Source organism: Lepidochelys kempii, chromosome 4 (assembly GCF_965140265.1).
Source record: "Lepidochelys kempii isolate rLepKem1 chromosome 4, rLepKem1.hap2, whole genome shotgun sequence".
Lineage (NCBI taxonomy): Eukaryota > Metazoa > Chordata > Testudines > Cheloniidae > Lepidochelys > Lepidochelys kempii.
The window spans coordinates 110917627-110937587 of NC_133259.1; the positions used below are offsets into that span (position 1 = coordinate 110917627).

Sequence of the window (19961 nt, forward strand, 5' to 3'; positions counted from 1 at the left end):
CCAGTTACACCTCAGATCACTTTTCCATTTAACACACTTTTCTTAGATACATTTGTAATAAAAACAAGTAAAAGCTTATTTAGCAAAATATAGAGATTCAAGTGGTAGCCAGTAGAAGTATTGGAAACAAATGGCTATGTATAAAATAAAATTATAACATGCATTCTGGAACCTAGATTTACTTAATTAGGTATTTTCATTTCTTACAGACCAATGATCACCCAAAGTCCATCCAACATTTTACAGCCAGGCTTGGCTGTGATCTTCCATTCATGAGACAAGTCATGATGTCAGTTTGCCTCCTTAGTGAAAGACCGTGGGTGTCTGTTTGTACCCCAAGATATAATCAAACAATCCATTGTCATTGATAAGTAGGACACCCCCCTGCTGGTTGTTTTTTCACATCTACTCCTTTTGTGTAGCTTTTGCAATCTCTTAGGCTGTGTCTACGCTATCACTGGCGATGTCCTGTAGGGGACGTGTAGCTACATGCTGAAGTGAAGAGCAAGTTGCGTCCACATTGCCAGGTGTGGCTGTGGCTACTCACGTCAGTGAAGGGCTCTGATTTAGGGAGGCAGTGGGGAAAGCCTTCAGCAACCCCTCACTACTGGAGCACTGCAATGAGGAAAGGCTCTGGTTGAGACAGAGGGGAAAGAGCTTCCTGAGCGTTTCCCCAGTAGCTGAGTCTTTGGCTAGGGGGAAAAGCTCCAGTAATGGGGAGCTGACGGAGGCTTTTTCTGCTGCTGAAGTCCTTCCCTGAGGTGGGGGAATAGCTCCAGCAGTGGAGAGCTGCTGGAGTGGCAGGAAAGGCTCCAGCAGCCCGTAGGCAGCAGAACATTCATAGAATCACAGAATATCAGGGTTGGAAGGGACCTCAGGAGGTCATCTAGTCCAACCCCCTGCTCAAAGCAGGACCAATCCCCAATTAAATCATCCCAGCCAGGGCTTTGTCAAGCCTGACCTTAAAAATATCTAAGGAAGGAGATTCCACCACCTCCCTAGGTAACGCATTCCAGTGTTTCACCACCCTCCTAGTGAAAAAGTTTTTCCTAATACCCAACCTAAACCTCCCCCACTGCAACTTGAGACCATTACTCCTTGTTCTGTCATCAGCTACCACTGAGAACAGTCTAGATCCATCCTCTCAGGTAGTTGAAAGCAGTTATCAAATCCCCCCTCATTCTTCTCTTCCGCAGACTAAACAATCCCAGTTCCCTCAGCCTCTCCTCATAAGTCATGTGTTCCAGTCCCCTAATCATTTTTGTTGCCCTCCGCTGGACGTTTTCCAATTTTTCCACATCCTTCTTGTAGTGTGGGGCCCAAAACTGGACACAGTACTCCAGATGAGGCCTCACCAATGTCGAATAGAGGGGAACGATCACGTCCCTCGATCTGTTGGCAATGCCCCTACCGATGCATCCCAAAATGCCATTGGCCTTCTTGGCAACAAGGGCACACTGTTGACTCATATCCAGCTTCTCGTCCACTGTAACCCCTAAGTCTTTTTCTGCAGAACTGCTGCCTAGCCATTCGGTCCCTAGTCTGTAGCAGTGCATGGGGTTCTTCTGTCCTAAGTGCAGGACTCTGCACTTGTCCTTGTTGAACCTCATCAGATTTCTTTTGGCCCAATCCTCTAATTTGTCTAGGTTCCTCTGTATCCTATCCTTACCCTCCAGCGTATCTACTTCTCCTCCCAGTTCAGTGTCATCTGCAAACTTGCTGAGGGTGCAATCCACACCATCCTCCAGATCATTTATGAAGATATTGAACAAAACCAGCCTGAGAACCGACCTTGGGGCACTCCACTTGATACCGGCTGCCAACTAGACATGGAGCCATGGATCACTACCCGTTGAGCCCGACAATCTAGCCAACTTCCTATCCACCTTATAGTCCATTCATCCAGCCCATACTTCTTTAACTTGCTGGCAAGAATACTGTGGGAGACCGTGTCAAAAGCTTTGCTAAAGTCAAAGAACAACACGTCCACCGCTTTCCCTCCATGCACAGAGCCAATTATCTCCTCATAGAAGGCAATTAGAGTAGTCAGGCATGAATTGCCCTTGGTGAATCCATGCTGACTATTCCTGATCACTTTCCTCTAAGTGCTTCAGAATTGATTCCTTGAGGACCTGCTCCATGATTTTTCCAGGGACTGAGGTGAGGCTGACTGGCCTGTAGTTCCCAGGATCCTCCTCCTTCCCTTTTTTAAAGATGGGCACTACATTAGCCTTTTTCCAGTCGTCCGGGACTTCCCCCGATCGCCATGAGTTTTCAAAGATAATGGCCAATGGCTCTGCAGTCACATCCGCCAACTGCATTGCTAAAACTAGCAGGATAGACAGGAAGGCACGTCTTGGGCAAGTAAAGAGCTGTGTAGGGTATGTACTCAGGTATATACCCACACCCTTCTGTCTCTTGACTTTTCTCGCGTAAGCCGTGTCTTGTCCTATACGCTGCTATTTATACTCGTGCTGGGGTGGGGGTAACCCTTATACATGCTCTACACCCAGCTGAAACCAGCAGTTGGTTTGGCACTATTTTTTTCTTGACGTGACAAATCCATGCTGGCTATTCTGTATAACCCTATTATCCTCTAGGTGCTTACAAATTTATTGTTTAATAATTTGTTCCAGTATCTTTCCAGATATCAATGTTAGGCTGATTGGCCCATAATTCCCTTGTTCTTCTTTGTTCCTCTTTTTAAAGATAGGTACTATGTTTGCCCATCTCTTGTCCTCTGGAACTTCACCCATCCTCCAGGAATTCTTGAAGATAATTGCTAACAGTTCTGAGATCGCTTCAGCTAGTTCCTTAAGTACCCTGGGATGAATTTCATCAGGCCTTGCCAACGTGAATACATCTAACTTATCTAAATATTCTTTAACCCGTTCTTTCCCTATTTTGGCATTTGTTCCTTCTTCCCTGTTGTTTATATTAACTATGTTGAGTATCTGGTCGCCATAACCTTTTTAGCGGAGACTGAAGGAAAACAGGCACTAAACATCTCACCCTTCTTGATGTAATCAGTTGTTAGATCATCTTCCCTGCCAAGTAAAGGACCTATACTTTACTTTGTCTTTCTCTTGCTTTTAGTGTATTAAACATTTTGTTATTGCCTTTAATGTCCCTTGGTGGGTGTAACTCATTTTGTGCCGTAGCTTTTCTGATTTTGTCCCTAAGTGCTTGTGCTAATTTTTCATACTCCTGAGCAATTTGTCCATTTTCCCACTATTTATAGGAGTCCTTTTTGATTTTCAGGTCATTAAAGAGCTACTTACGGAGCCATGTTGGCCTCTTATTATTCTTATCTTTCCTTCGCATCAGAATAGTTTGCAGTTGTGCCTTTAATATTCTTCTTGAGAAACTGCCTGCTCTTCTGGACTCCTTTATGACTCATCATTCCCTAGAACTTTCCCTGTTTAACAGTGACTACAGTTCTAACTTGTCCGTCAGTAAGAGAGAGGGAATGAGAGGGAGGCAGGACAAGAAGTTAGAAGGTATTGGGATAAGCCTTACTCTCATTAATGGGTTATGCCTTGAGTGGACCGTGCAGTCATGTGCCTCCAAAGTCCTGGTTCCATGAGCAAAGGAGTGGTGAGAAATCCCCCTTCTCCTTGTGCCTTACCAGCTGTTTCTGCTCTTTCACAATGGTGCTGAAGTAGTCAGCAATGAATCTGCAAAGGATCACACAATCATGACTGGGTTTTTTCAGCTCCTACTGGCATCTTTTCATGAACACCTTGTTCATTAACATAGGAATGAACATGTGCTAGTCCAGGGAGCATTTTAAGATGACCCAAATTGTTGGGAACTGGAGAAGGGGGCGGGGGTGAAGACTGGGTGGATTGGCTAAAATTAGTGTTACCTCAGCTGTGACCAGACTTTGTCCTTTGTTCCTCAGGCTGTGGGGCTTGCGAGGCTATAGAAGTAACACATGTCTACACTTAAAACACTACAGTGATGTAGATAATCCACCTACCCTAGAGGTAGCTGGGTCAACAGAAGAATGTGGAGCAATGTAGTTATGTTGACCTAATTTTCTAGTGTAGACCATGACGAAGTCTGCAGAGAAGAGGAAGTATCTTTGAGCATCCGAAGAAACTGGTTCTGAAGGGAGCAGTCTCCAGAGCTTAGTTGGAAAGGGAGTAGCTGCAATGCAGTTGTCTGTGGGATGGAAGAAAATACTTGCCAACATTTGAAAGCTTAAAAATAGATACATTTGGGGAGAAATATGGATTCACCTCTCAATTTTATTGAAATACCACTGACCAAGGAAACTAGCAAGCAATTTGCAAAAAAAATGAATTGTCCCTTCTAAATGGAGCTACTTACTATATATGAAAATGGGGAGAAGTGAAGGACTATCCCAAAAGATGCCTGTGTGCCCCCCCCCACAAAAAAAAAGCATTAGAAAGAATTCAGACAGAAAATAGGGAGAGAGACTGATGGAAAGAAGACAATACCAACACAGGAAGTAGATGACACAAAAATTGAGAGACAGAAATGACCAACTTAAATTTAGGGGAAGGCAGAGAGTGGATTTTTATGAATTACCTGAACGTGTTCCCCCCCCCCCCGCTTATTCTTAAAGGGGTGAGGAGAAAGGGACAATTCTCTTCCCCCTCTTTATCATTGAGAGGGAAACTAAATATCGGAATGTTCTCGGACCAATAATATGTCTTCAAAATTTGCTGTAAACCATTCATGCTTGCCATTTCCCCCTATATTTTCTTTTAAAATTTTATTTTAGCAAATAGTTAACTTTCGAAAGTCTTGAAAAAAATCATAATGTACACTAACAACTAAAACTAATTTTAAAAATACATACCTTTATGGACGGGGGTGGGTGTGTGGAAATTTAGCAAAATGGATTTGATTTAAATCACTAGTCGGGAAGACTCGATTTAATCATGGATTTCTACATAAAAGTTTATTTTTGTTGGTTGTTATAACCGTAATACATATTCTTCACAACTCAGAGATAGATGTAGGTTTCGTTTTTAGAAGGTGCACGCTATACATTTTTAAAGTGATTTTTTTTAAAAAAAAATTTCAGATTAGTTTTACAGCTATATCAGAAAATGAATGATTGGTTATTTCATTTACCAAAGGGAATTGAAGCAGATATTTATGAAGTCATTGGGAGATGAATTATCTCCAATTCAACAGGTTAATCATTAATATTTGGAGGATTTTCTTGCCATGTATTAGAAGGAGAACGTCACCAGACAGACGTTTAAATTATTTTATTTAACTAAAACAACAATATTATGTATTCTGGATTTTTTTCTTCAACAGCAAACATATAATATTTTCACAAAAAAAGCACATGAAATTAGTTAAACATTCAAGTTTTTTAAAATCAGGGTTGTTTTTGTTAAAATAGTTAAATGAAATATTTAAAAAAAAAACCAAACTAAAATTAAATAGACTAGGTCAGCCAGGTCAACATGAGAAACTTAAAATATTGGCTTCTGCAGCTAACTCAGTCATCTTCAACTTCATTTTTCTGTTTGTTCATAATCTGGAAAAGAAAAACGAGCTTTCCTGCTTTTTCAGGTCCCAAACGATTTCTCAATTTGGAATGAATTAGTCCAAAGGAAGAAAATATTCTTTCTACACCGGCAGAAGAAGCTATTACTGTTAAAAGTGAGATTATCACTTCAACAGTCTCTGAATCCAAGTGCTTAAGTGACTTCCACCAGTTCACTAGTGTGACTTTCTTTAAAACATCATCAGCAAACATATATTTCTTGAATGGTTCACCCTTAGCTCTGAAGTTTATTATGTTTGGCGTTATGGAGGGATGATTGCTGGATGTCCATGTCTTAGCCAACTCCTCCTCTTCAGCAGTTAAGGTTTGATCCTGGTACCAAGTATTGAGAAAGTGCTTGTCCCATTCGTTTTTTTTAATGCTTGTAATTTAACTGTCATTGCAAATTTCTCTTTTAAAGATCTCACTCAGTTCCTTCCAAATTTCAACAGCATCAGCAGTAAAACAGCTATTTCCCTGCATTTTGTTCAAGGCTACAGAAATAGGCTTCAGGGTACTCTGCATGTGTTCAACATTTCTCTTAGCTGAATGTTGAGAACTTTGGCTGTGACAGTGCCATCTATTTTTTCACGATTTTGTTCACAAACTGTCATGAGATCAGGCCAGTTCTTGACATAGTGCTCAAAACAGTCCACTACGGAGTTCCATCACGTGTCTTGTGGGTGAGTTAGCTTGGTTCCTCCCACTTTTTTCAGAGCAACTGCTGCAAAGGGGTTGTTACAGAAATATTTTGCAATTTCAACATTAGCCTTTATTTCTGGAACACTGAAGTCTTTGGCTAGGAGGTGCATCAAATGAGCACTGCAACTGGATGTTGTTAGGTTGGGGCTCTCTTCTAAATAATTTCTTCTCATCTTGGATATGTTTGCAGCATTGTCTGTGACCAAGCTGTGTGCTAGACATTTGAATTCTTTTTCACAGTTTGTTATAGCTTTTACTGCTACTTTTCGTAAGTATTCTGCTGTGTGTGCATTTCCTGATTGTTTCTGTAAGGAAGACATTCCCTTCTTCTGTTGTCACACAAGCATATACAACAGGATCATTGTGGACATTGCTCCACCCATCAAGAATCAGGTTAACAATTTTACCCTCTAGACTTTTTGCACACTGCTCAATTTCTTTCATACACTTTATCCAGCAGTTTGCCTGAAACATCTGCTCTGTTGGGTGGACTGTATCCTGGTGTTAATGACTGAACCATGTTAATGAAGTGTGGGTTCTCAATCATACGGAATGGAGTGTTTGTTGCATAAACAAACTGGGCAGTTTTTCCATCAACTACCTCTTTTTCTAATCTGCTTCTTATCACAAACTTATCTATGGTTGTTTCTGGATGATGGAGATTTTTTTTCTTTTTGCTACAGGTGATATACTGTGGCTATGTGACATACATGATGTGATTGAAACGCTATCATTGGCAGATAACTCCGAAACTATAGAAAATGATGGTGATCTTGAAGGTCGATAGTCTCTCCCTCCCCCGCCCCCCTTCCCCACACACCTCCTTTTTGGGTCAGGACCCCTACAATTACAATACCATGAAATTTCAGGTTGTAATAGCTGAAATCGTGAAATTTACAATTTTTAAAATCCTATTACTGTGAAATTGACCAAAATGAACCCTGAATTTGGTAGGGCCCTAATTATACCATAAAAACAATTGAAAGGTTTTGATAAGAACTTGATAAGAAAGCTACTGCCTTCTTTGCACTTTAAGAAACTTTAAGAAATATAGCACAAAATAAACAATTTACAGCAATGACTGACGCACGTAACCCTGGATATATTTCTTCAGACAGACTTAAAATTGCAAGTCCACTGCTACATGTTCCACACAAGATAATGAAGGAAAATTTTAAAGAATAATCACTTATATTATTAGATTGGGGAACACACGAAATAGAAATCATGGCTACAAGCACCCATGCAGGGAAAAATGTGTTCCGAGATAATTCTGTTGATTCTATGCCTGAGAACAAAACTGCAGAACGTTATGTTGAGGTTACTGAAGATGCCCTTAAAGAATACAGAGATCAGCATGATCTAAAAAGTCTGCTGTTTGCTCAGGCAAGGGAAATAAAATGGAAAGGGATGAGAACTACTCAGGGCAATCATCAACTTATTGGTATTCAGCACCTTATTTAAATTTTATTGTGAGAAAGAAGTAATCCATTTGAGAGCAAAAGCACACTGGAAATTGAGAAATTCTTCTGTAATCATCATTGTGGCTGGTTGAAAAAAGAGTTGCTGTCCTAATTTCCTTGGGACATTTGGACCTCCTTAGGCACATTGTCTCTACTTTGCATCCAACAGTTGGAATTTACACTAGCAGGGACAGTACTCTTTTTAAACCATAAAATGTCTTTTATACAACATGCTACAGAGGTTCACTGAACATACAAAAACAATTGACAGGTTTAAGAGATCACACGGGCTAACTACTCTTTCAACCAAGATGGAAATCTGGCTTGATCTGATTAGCAGCAAAGAACTGGAACCACATATGGCTAAAATTGAAAAATTACTCAGAAGTTATGGCACAGTTCCATACTGTAGTAAATAAAAGTGGTTCTGAATACAAAGGACATATATTGTGCCTAGAATAGGACAAGGAGGGTGCTGGATTATATTCCTGAGTTACTTCTTCCAGCAAATTAATTTGAATATTCAGATTTCTACTCCAAATCTACCTTTGTGAAGGAGATTGTCAGCATTAAACTGCTGGAAAATTGTGTAAGTCAAATCAAGACAATTGAATTCAGAATGTTGTCAGGGTTTGTTTTGTTTTTTCCTCCACTCCCCACTCCAAGACCTTATGCTTTTGTCCAGTCAGTTCAGCATCTAGTGAGCATGTTCTTAGCACACTCGTGGTTTGATTTGAAAAAATTGTAGTAAGCTGGCTTTTGAAAATAAATTTATAAAGCTGGTAAGTATATTGAGATCTAAGAGCAGATACAAAAGCTGTGGGCCTAACTAGCTGGGAGATTGGAGACTCAGTTATGTTATCTTGTGTAACGTATAGAATTGTAAACTTTTCATTTTGGGTTATGTATCTATTTGAAGCATAAATGGGCTTACAAAATGAGTTGCAGAGTATAAATTTGTTTCATTTAATAAAACCTTGATATGTTTGTTTTTAATTTTCCAGTGGGTATTTTCCGTGGGGGTGGGGGAGAAATCACAATGGCCCTGTTCTCCCAATCCCTCTCTGGAAGTTTGTGTTATGTCGTACCTGTGTAACAGAATTTGATTGTATACAGATTCTATCCGGGATAATTTTTTGAAGCTTAATGCTTGTGATACTCTTGCTCTTTCTGAAAATAATTTGTGTTAGAGGTATTTAGTTTCAATGAATAAAAAAATCAACTACGGGGTTTTGTTACTTAGCAACATTCAAGTGTAATTTTAATTTTCATGTTGGTGTGTATTTAATTTAGTAAAGGGTTAAAGCTTACCTGGGAAGGTGCAGTTCTTTCTAAGCAGAGCTTAAAAAAATAGCCTGATGCTTACTAGCCAATGTGAAAATGCATGTGCTGCTACACATCCTGAAATGTAAAGGAAAAAAAGTATTGCTTGTTGTACATTATACAGTGTATCTTTTTCCTAAATTGCCTTCAGTGACTATTTCCTCCTTTCTCTCTTGCAGTACTGTACTTTATCCCAATCTCTCCCACACACATTTTCCCAGCCTCTACACACATGCAAGCACCCACATCTGCTCTCACATAGGGCTTTGGAGCAATTACCAGTGATATAGTATCCAGAGGATATATATAATTTACTAGACTCATTCCAAGAATAATACAAACACTTTCGGGGATTGGGTAGTGTGCCACTGCCCAGGAACAGTCCCTGGCTGAGAAGCCACCCCTAACCTCATCTGTTGAGACACAGAAAGATGTTTGGGATTCCAACCAGTATGCTGCTGTTTGACCTTTCTCTGGGACTGCATATTTCATATGGTCTCTGGTTAATAGATGTCTGAAGATACTACTTAGCCCCCACTGGCTCCTGAAAGGCATAGGAGTTGTCTGTCTCTCTCCTTACCACCCCAGAACCTCTTGACTGCTGAATGATAAGGGTGTATCTGCAATTCTCCGCCTTCGTTAGCCACAGTTTTTGGCTCCTCTTTCCATTGCTTGTCTCTGCTATTGCTTGTAGTTTCTCCATTCAGCAGCCAGGTGATTCTTCTCAATCTCTGTTCACATGGCTCTGGAATAATAGAGTAAATTGATCATACTTGTTACTTTCAGTGGTCATTGTTGTTTCTACATTGGATATGGGATTATATTGATATTTTCCATACAAAAACTAAAGTTTACCTGAGTTAGTCACAGAATTTCCAGGCTGCCTTACTTACAGAATCTACATTTGCTTAGTTACCACAGAGTACCTGTGAACTTGGCTGTAAGAAGAAGAAAAAAAAAACTGTTTCCAGCCTTAAGTATCTTGTGTGCTAACTTCCCCCAGTTTAAAGTTTTTGTTACCTTTAATTTAAAAGATTAACTTCCTAAATAAGTTCTCTCCCATAAGATTGGACAAGAAAAGTGGGTGATACCCCTCAAAGAAAATTAACATTAGCCCTGGCCTGATATGGTAGAACAATATTTTAAACACTGATCTTTTGTCTAGTTTTATCTAGTCATGATGGGAAATAGATATTTGTGAAAGACAAACACATTAAAAAGAACATCTGTAAAGTAGCCATCCTTTGTATTTTAAAACCTACAAATCATACACATTGTAAGGAGAGTGATCGCTTCAGATAAGCTATTACCAGGAGGAGAGTGGGGTGGGGGGAGGTATATTTTCATGCTTTGTGTGTATAAAAAGATCTTCTACACTTTCCACAGTATTCATCCGATGAAGTGAGGTGTAGCTCACGAAAGCTTATGCTCAAATAAATTGGTTAGTCTCTAAGGTGCCACAAGTATTCCTTTTCTTTTTGCGAATACAGACTAACACGGCTGTTACTCTGAAACTTCAACTGTGTAACCTAAGTAGAAGTCAGAGCTAGTGATCTGCAGTTTCATCCAAGGGCAGTTCACCTGTTGAATAAAAATTGAGACCGGTGAGCTGCGGAAGCCTGCAAAGCTTCTGCTATTTGGACCTCATGGAGCAGAATATTTGCTGAACAGATTTCCAAGTTTACCACATGTTGCGTCCTACAGTTCACTGGCTAATAAATGGAAGTATTGTGCATAACTGGGAGTTTACTATTTTATATTTTTGTTGACTGACTGAGGTCTTATATGTGACATTATTACAATATAGACAGTTGTGTAAAAGGAATGACATGTTTGTCTTTGTTTTTATAATCTAGTTGATGTTTTTTGGAATCTTTTTGTGCCTGGATGCTTTTCTCTATGTGTTCACCCTGCTTCCTTTGCGAGTTTTTCTGGCATTGTTCCAGTTCATCACTCTGCCTTGCTATGGCTTACGGTAAGTTTTTGTTTTGTTTAAAAAAAATATTACCATCTTTAAATATTTTAACTACATGGTTAACTTTTTGTAATTAGCTTATTTAATTTTATGGCCCTTTGGGCTCAGACTCATATTGATAATGGATTCCAGTGTTGTGAATAGAAGGTCTCACTTAAACCTACCAAAACAGGAAAAAAAGTCAAATTAGTCTTAACACTCATCACTAACTCACCCCTTTGGTTGGCCCACATGTTGCCCATAACATCATGCATGCATCATGCATGTTTTTTTAAAGGGTTGAATTAAATAGCTACATATTTTTTAAGTGTTGAATTAAATAGCACTTTTAATTCAGTGGTTGTTGATGGGCACCTTGACGCATTGTGGCTTTGTGTTGAAATAAACACTTAGGAGAAAATTATTTTGCTGTGAAATCAAAGGTAACCCTTTTCTTATATAAAAAGCATGATTTTGCTTCAATAAGGAAGTAAATGCTGGGTGGAGAGGGCACCTTACTTCAACAACCAAGGGTACGCATACCCCTGGGGCTATGTAGAGATCTTCCAGGGGGTACATCAACTCATCTAGAGATTGGCATAGTTTTACAACAGGCTACATAAAAAGCACTAGCCAAGTCATTACAAACTAAAATTTCATCCAGACGCTTGTTTCTCTCTTGCTCTATATACTTTACACTGAAATATAAGTACAATATTTATATTCCATTTGATTTATTTTTTGATTATATGGTAAAAATGAGAAAGTAAACAATTTTTCAGTAATATTGTGCTGTGATACTTTTGTATTTTTGTCTGATTTTTGTAAGCAAGTCTTTTTTAAGTTAGGTGTAACTTGGGGGTATGCAAGGCAAATTAGACTTCTGAAAGTCGTACAGTAGTCTAGAAAGGTTGAGAGCCACTGCTTTACTAAAATTATTTAGGGAACCTGACTGATTTGGGGGATTGGTAATGAGTATAGAGACTTTCACTCCTAGATCAATAGTTCTGATTGTTAATGCATAAAAGTTATTACCAGCTGATAGAATCCCCCCTCCCCGCCAGGGCTGAGAGAACAAAGATTGAATGGATGCAGGCCTGTCCAGAGAAAAGTGAGGACTTGATATATCATGCTTATTAGGGCCCCTCCCTCTCCTTTTTCACTTTGTTTACACAGAAGTTATTGCCGTTTTGGGGTGCCCCCTGATCTCGGGGCCCTGGTACAGTTGTCACCCATTCTGCTCCCCCCGCCAACCCTGAATAGATGCATAGATTAAATTTAGTTTAATCCTGAAAAGAGGGTATCTCCATTTAGACGTTATGCAAACCCTTGAGTGTATTACACTTGAGAGATTGCAGTACTGGTGCCTATGCAGTAATATTTATTTGAATTAATAGAATATTGTGTGGCTGCCGTCTGCACTTTCATAAGCACTACGTTGTCCTAATAATAAAAAGTCAGCTTGCATTTGTATTATATAGACAATGTTTTGTGGGTTTGAAATGTTTTATTTTAGAATATATCTTTTTAACAGAGGGAAAGCTAGTGTGATTACATGAAAAAGACCACCATAGCTTTTAAAAAGAAAAGGAGTACTTGTGGCACCTTAGAGACTAACCAATTTATTTGAGCATGAGCTTTCGTGAGCTACAGCTCACTTCATCGGATGCATACCGTGGAAACTGCAGCAGACTTTATATATACACAGAGAATATGAAACAATACCTCCTCCCACCTCACTGTCCTGCTGGTAATAGCTTTGTAGGGAGAATGGTCACTTTGGATGAGGTATTACCAGCAGGATAGTGAGTTTGTGTGTGTGTGTGTGGTTTTTGGGAGGGGGGTGAGGGGGTGAGAGAACCTGGATTTGTGCAGGAAATGGCCCAACTTGATTATCATGCACATTGTGTAAAGAGTTGTCACTTTGGATGGGCTATCACCAGCAGGAGAGTGAATTTGTGTGTGGGGGGGTGGAGGGTGAGAAAACCTGGATTTGTGCTGGAAATGGCCCAACCTGATGATCACTTTAGATAAGCTATTACCAGCAGGACAGTGGGGTGGGAGGAGGTATTGTTTCATATTCTCTGTGTATATATAAAGTCTGCTGCAGTTTCCACGGCATGCATCCGATGAAGTGAGCTGTAGCTCACGAAAGCTCATGCTCAAATAAATTGGTTAGTCTCTAAGGTGCCACAAGTACTCCTTTTCTTTTTGCGAATACAGACTAACACGGCTGTTACTCTGAAACCTTTCATAGCTTTTAAAGTGTCTTCCTGTTTTGTGTTGTGAAATTTGTGTGCGCAAATTTGGTTAGTGTTTAAAACTATTAAAAATGGACACTAGATGGCAGCCTTCAGTGTATTTTATCTTGCTGTTTCATGAGATTAATCTGGGAGTTTTTCATAATGCAAAACAAAGATTTTCTTACCATGTACATCTGTAGTATAGCACAGTACTACAGTTCATCAATTTTAACTTGTTTCTTCATCACCAATTAAACAACATCCATACAGAGTCTTACAAGAGGAGACGTAATCACCAAAATATTAAAATACAGTTCAACTCTAAAACTGTCATTTAAAAATGGCATTGTGGGGATTTATTCTCTCGATTACTTCCTTTCTTTTTACACAGTTTACAAGTAAAATGTTTTCTTTTCCTTGATGCCAGCCTTGCAGAGCTAGTCTGGGATCAGGAAAAGAAGCCTCTTCTACTGTGCATAATAATCTGTAATAAATATATATAGACTAAACATTGTTTTTTAGATGTACCTTGGCAACCCCATTGTCTTCAGTCAGGTTTTACAGGTGTGGCCAAGAGCCAGTAATTTAACAATTTGGTCCACTAGTTGAACTTTTTTTTAATGTTTGAGCCAAAATCCAACTCATTCTACTATTTTGGCTATACAGGGCTAAAAGAAGTAAGTAGTAGTAAAAACCTTTCATTGGTAATATCAACAGCTATGATTTTCAGTAAACCTAAGGAGCAGATCTTTTCAGTGAGTACGTTCAGTTTTGTTCAATCACTTTTCAAAACAACTTCACTCGAAACACACCTTTGCAAATACATTTAGCGAGGTAGACTCTTCATTAGAGTAGATTATCATACATTGTCTAATTCATGGATGTTTTAAATGTGATGACTTCATATAATGTTCACACTTAATTCATGTTTACAATACACTGTAATTTTGTTTAGCATGACATGATGATGCTGTTCCTAGGCATTCTGAGTTCTCAATTTTACTTTTGTTATTTAATAACCACTGATTTGATTTGGTATAGCAAAAAATAAAATTTGGGCTTTGATTCCCAAAATTATCAGTATACACTTATGTATAGCTAAATACCATGTCAGTAGGTAAAGCATATCTATAATTACTGAAGTTATTGACAAAGCAAATCGCTGATTAACTTTCTCTTCCTCACACAGTTCAAGTAGGTGTTCTGCCCTTTGGTTGGAAAGATTTGACTAGTTCTTCCTTATAGCTGTAACCTGTAACATCATATTCCATTCTGTATAGTAAATAAAAGTGCTCCTCCCTTCACTTGGACTTTTTTCTCTAGATCTCATTAGGGAAGTTGATCAGTGTTCAGTCTCCCTTCTCCTTTTGCTCTTCTTTTATTCTATTTCCTTGTAACTTTACTGTTCTTTATAAAATAGGGATTGTATTTCCCTTCCTTTTTTCTTGGAAAAACTTAAAGCTTTTCCTTTTATGTCAGGCTAATCTGTATTCGTGGTAACATGTATGGTGCTTAAGTGCAAAGAGGGAACTGTACATAAGAAACATATGTGTATATTTTAATATCCCCATGAAACAAATTAGCTGAAACGTTGAACAAGGAGATTCCCATATCTGGGATAAATTTCCTGTCGCCATTCTACTTGAGCATTGTCAGGTTTTGACATACCTACTTTACAGGTTAGAGAATATAAGCTCTTCAACAATTTGACCACTAAGTTATTCTAGGTCACTTTCTTTGGTCTAGCTTTAAATCTGTTGTGCAAATTCTGGTTCATTATATTTGTTAGAACAACATTAATTTTAACATAGATAGCTATATCTTCACAGATGCTCAAAATTACTGAAGCTAGAGCTTATCTACAGTATATTCGTAGTTGGAGCAATTCAAGAGTCTGTCACTAAGTGTAAACTGCCTGTCATTCTTGCTCAGCAAAACTGGCAGGACTTTGGTGCTGTTTCCCTTGGGACTGAGTGATAGTGTGTATTTTTGTAGTTTGGCAGGCCTAATTTCCTTAGGTCTGTATTCCAAACATAGAGTGGGTGTCTCTAAAGATTTGACAGATAGTTTAGGAAGTTAAGTAGAATTAGTAAGGCAATCTTACAAAACTCTTAACTCAGATAATTCCAGTGACTGATGTCTTCCTCCAAGGAAGATAAAATTCTCCTAAATTCAGTAAATCTTTTTTTGCTATTCTTACTGTTAACTAAATTCTGGATACTAACCAAGATATTCTTCAGCCACTCAATCATGCTGTGCTGGAACACCAATTCTAATGTAAAGGATTTCCAAACATTTGTTGGAATAAATCTCTTAAGATACTTCTCAAGAGTGGATTCTTAAACTGTACTTCTGAGAAAAGTACGAGATGTTTCCTTGACAATTGAGCCAGATCTGATTAGTTCAGACAACAGATTTCCTAAGCATCTTAATCTTTTGCTTGTAGAATTTTATAAGGATATTGATCATTTATTTTCAGCCTAGCATAGCTAAAGGCCCATGAAGAAATGATAGGAAGATCTTTGTTCATAATAATATTGGTACAGAGAGTCATAGGATGAAGTCTTAAAATTGCACATTATCCAAGACAGTTTCTTAGATATTAGGACTAAAGAGGATCCTATAATTCTATAATTAAGCCATAGAATGAATAAAGACTAGGTTAAATTACATCTTTGTTCTTTCCTGAAAGTGAGGTTTTTCTATAATCTCAGACTTTTTTTTTTAAAGCAGCATTCTAGAAAATACTGAACTAGATTATAAATTTTCTCATATGGGAAGAAATGTCAGTATCTAAGTATTAAATCCTTGGAGTGTTTCCCTAAAATGTTCAAACTTGTTCTGTGATGTGGAATTCAACAGATCTATCTTTTAAATATACTTGGTATACAGGGTATGTTATTGCTCTGCTCATTTCTTCCTAAAAGGAATAAGTAGAACTAGGTCCAATTATAATTAATTTAGCTCCCTTCTAGGCCTAATTGTAGTGGCTATAACTATAAAATTCCCCATTATCCATTTTGGGCTTCAGTCCTTTCAGTAGGAAATAAACAAATGTTACTGCTTTACTTCAAAGAAAGAACTATAGCAGAGAGAACAGTCTAGAAAAACCAAACATACTTTTCCTCTATGGATCTTGTTTCTTTGTCATATTGTCAGACCTTTTTAAAAAAGTAAATTGGAGTTTCCATTACATACCGACTTAGTCCCCAGCTTTTTGTTTTGTTTTTGGGAAGGTGTTTTTTGTGCTAAGAACTAGTTCCAGCCCTTGTACTCGCATAGATTCTTCACTGTCTGATGAAATCACTGAGAAGGCAAATGTGTGTCTTCTTCCATCAGGATATATTCTAATTTATTCCTTCTAAACAAAAATCCAAAACCCTCCATGTGCATTCTGTGTATGCTACGTTAGAAAAGCTTATCAGTGTCAGGGCAGACGTCCATCTTTCCTTTCCATAACTACGTAGTGTAGCGACATTACAACCTTCTCTCTTTCTTTCTCTCTTGTAAATCAGACTGAAGGGAAGAGCACTTTCACTTCCTTTATAGGATGGAATGTGGTGTCACAGGGAACTTCACCATGGTGAGTAAATCCTGATTTTCCTTTTATGCTATCAGCAAAATTCACATCTACTTGTAGTCAGTAGACTGACTGATCACAATATATAAATGGACAACATAGGTAGATTATTAATTAACTTTCCTGGGTAAAAAGTCTGGCACTTATTATACGTTGCTCACGGACATATGGCTCTTTATAGGAAAGCATAAAGGCTAACCCTTGCTATTAGAAATAGACTTGTATAAGTCACATAAGACTCGCATAATAGTCTTATGTGACTTTTTTTGGCTATGGAAATATGGTTTGATATTAAAAATCAGTTGGTTTTAAAAATTGTGTAGGTAGTGTATGTGTACCACTTCAGCCAACGTATAAAAATTCTTAACATCATAGCCCCTGCTCTGTTTTCATTAATTATCTAGCATAGTACATAGTCTGTTTTTACTTTGTATAGTAAATACATTGTATTCCAAATGCATCTCTGCACCATCATACTTATGTTTTTTGCTTGTACTTCATTTTTTAAGCAAATTTTTAAATTAAAACGACAGGAGATTTGTAAAAACTGTAACCCAGTTAACTGAGTGAAATTACTTTGTATCTCTGGGTGACCACAAGACCAACTTCAGTCTCTGGATTTCTGAAAATATATCTGCATTTCACCAGGTGTAAAAAACTGAGCTAATTGTTTTGTTTTTCAGAAAGAAAGTTATAGATATATTTGCAAAATAAAATAGACACTTAAAATTGTGCTAAGTTCTTCATTTGCTGACTTTTAATATTATTGCTGCTTGTTATTTTAAAAGGAAATTAAGTGAATTTTTTTTATTGTTCTCACATGAAGTCTTATTTTGCATTTATTCTGTGACAGCTCTCATCAGGGCCTAAGAGTCAGGTTGGTTTTATGTTATGTTCTTAGCATGGTCTCGTGCTGTGTTTGCATGTAGTTTTTGTGGTGTTTGAAAAGTGAAGTGCCATTTAATATTGACAAACTTAGCCCCATATTGTCCTATATTTCAAATGGAGGTGTATGAGCAATACCTTAATATTAGAAACCAGTTGAGGAGAACTGCACGCGCACATGCAGACACACACACACCTTGTCCAAAGCAAAAACTGACACTGATTTCAGTCTATATGCAGGCATGCTTATCGCAAACTCATTTTGGTTTTGTTTTCCCTGACATTTTAATTAGTAAAGATATTTTTATGAAAAATAAAAGCATTGTTTTTTAAGCAGTAGCCTGCTCGTTCCTGTTTATGCCTCATTTAAAGTCATAATCCTCTAATTCAATAATATAATTATGATGCTGCAAGTGAAGGATTAAGACTTCAGTTGAGGAAAAATATAAATATATAAATATATAGCTAAAAGTTTAACAATTCAGTTTTCATGTAAATATCAGTAATAGTTATAAAAAAGGAGAAACGAAAACCGATTTAAATCTATTAGCAATAGTTGTGTTTAAATCGAATGTTCTTTGACTTTAAAGAGAGATGTGGTCAATACAGTGAGGCTCAAAATTTAGAAGTGATTTATTTTTAAACGTACAATGCTTAATATTTAATGGAAAAGTTGTAATGAATATTTTTTTAAAATTCAAATGAAAAGATTTTTGTTTGGACTGAAAAATTCACTTAGTTTTGCAACTGAAACTTGAAGTGTTTTTAGTGCATAAACCAGACAGTACAACTAACTAGCCTGTTGCATTATGTAAGTTCAGTGAAATGCAATAAGTACTCTATATAATTAAGTAAATTAATTTTTATAACAAAATCTGGCTCAATCTAAGATAGTATTAATAATGTGTTCATTAATAACTTGATATGTTTTTAAAGGATTTCAATCATAACTATCTTACATTTTTGTATAATCTGTAGTGTGTATTACTGTGTATTTATTTGTATTACAATAGCGCTATGAACTCTGTTTTGCTAGGTGCTATACAAACACAGAACAAAAAGTCAGTCCCTGCCCCAAGGGGCTTAGCATCTAAGTATAGAACAAGAGACAGCAGTTGAATATCAACAGACAGGGAGTACAAGTAAACAACAAGACATTTATTGATTAGCATGAAAGACTGTGGTTGCTGCATACTAGCAGCCTTACCTACAGCAGCTGTGATGTGAGGACAGCAGGAATAACAATAACAAGGTTGTCTAACACTTCCCATTATAACAGCCTGTCTTCAATTGCTTATAACTTTGTCAATTTTTAACTGCTTAGGTTGAAATATTCCATGCTTAGTGTCTGCCTCAGATTGTTTTGTTTCTGAAAGTTTGAGCAAAAACAGTTCAATAACAGGGCTAGTGAAAAATAAATAGTTTTGCTAGTATTTATTAAAAAGAGTCTGAGTCTTTTGGAATGGCTCTAGTGCCTCAGAACTTTGGAACAGTAATTCAAAATTTGGCAGGGGATCAGCTGGTAGGCTGAACAGAGAATAAATTGGGTGCTACTTTTTACGCTCTTTCACATACGCAACAGCGTGATAAAATTATAAACAGTAATGGCATTAAAAGGCAACAAATTTTAAAATTGATAATCAGTTGTTGCATAGTTCAGAACTCGCTGCCAAAGAATATTGAACCAAAAGATAGACTTAGTCTTATATAAATGTAATCTTTTTTGAATCTATTACACTTAAATTAGTTAAGAATTTTAAAAAGGTAATAAATTTTCTGGAATAAAAACCAATCATTTACTGCCTAGTATTGGAAAGAAACGTCTCTTTTGGGCATATTCCTGAATATTTTTCCATCATGAGGATTTATCCTCTGAAGCATTAATCAGTATTTGAGACAACAAGATGTTGGACTAGATGGACAGTTTGACTGGATCAAATGTGGCTGCCTGTGTGTGTGTTATCTTTTTGTATAGTCATACATTTTGAATTTATAATCTAAAAAATTTAGAAAAGTACCTAGATGTTGCAATTTAACACAATACAAGGTAAATATAACGTGATATTAGAATTAGAGAGAGAAGATGGATAATTTTTGTGCTTCTGTTCTTTTTGTTTTGCAATCAGTTGCCACTTCTGCTGTGTAAGAGCAGCTAGGCCAAGGATATTTTATCCAGATGGCCCTTTACTTACAAACAAACCGTACATAAGAAATTTGCTGTCTCTTGTGAGCTGATGCTTAAACCACAACAATAAAAACCCCTCATGTTTGTTCT

General features: G+C 37.5%; 1 protein-coding gene across 8 annotated transcripts in view; it reads left to right on the forward strand.

Annotated features, from left to right (window-relative positions):
• TAPT1 (transmembrane anterior posterior transformation 1) overlaps positions 1-19961 on the forward strand; it is a 97297-nt gene that overhangs the window by 23087 nt on the left and 54249 nt on the right. For 4 of the 8 annotated variants that reach the window (XM_073342448.1, XM_073342450.1, XM_073342456.1 and 1 more), the window contains 2 exons: positions 10881-10999; positions 17655-17678. In XM_073342448.1, the coding sequence (XP_073198549.1) occupies positions 10881-10999; positions 17655-17678 (143 nt within the window). Of the gene's footprint in view, positions 1-10880; positions 11000-16736; positions 16805-17654; positions 17679-19961 lie in introns of all 8 variants that reach the window. The other 4 variants (XM_073342453.1, XM_073342455.1, XM_073342449.1 and 1 more) reach the window with 2 other exon arrangements.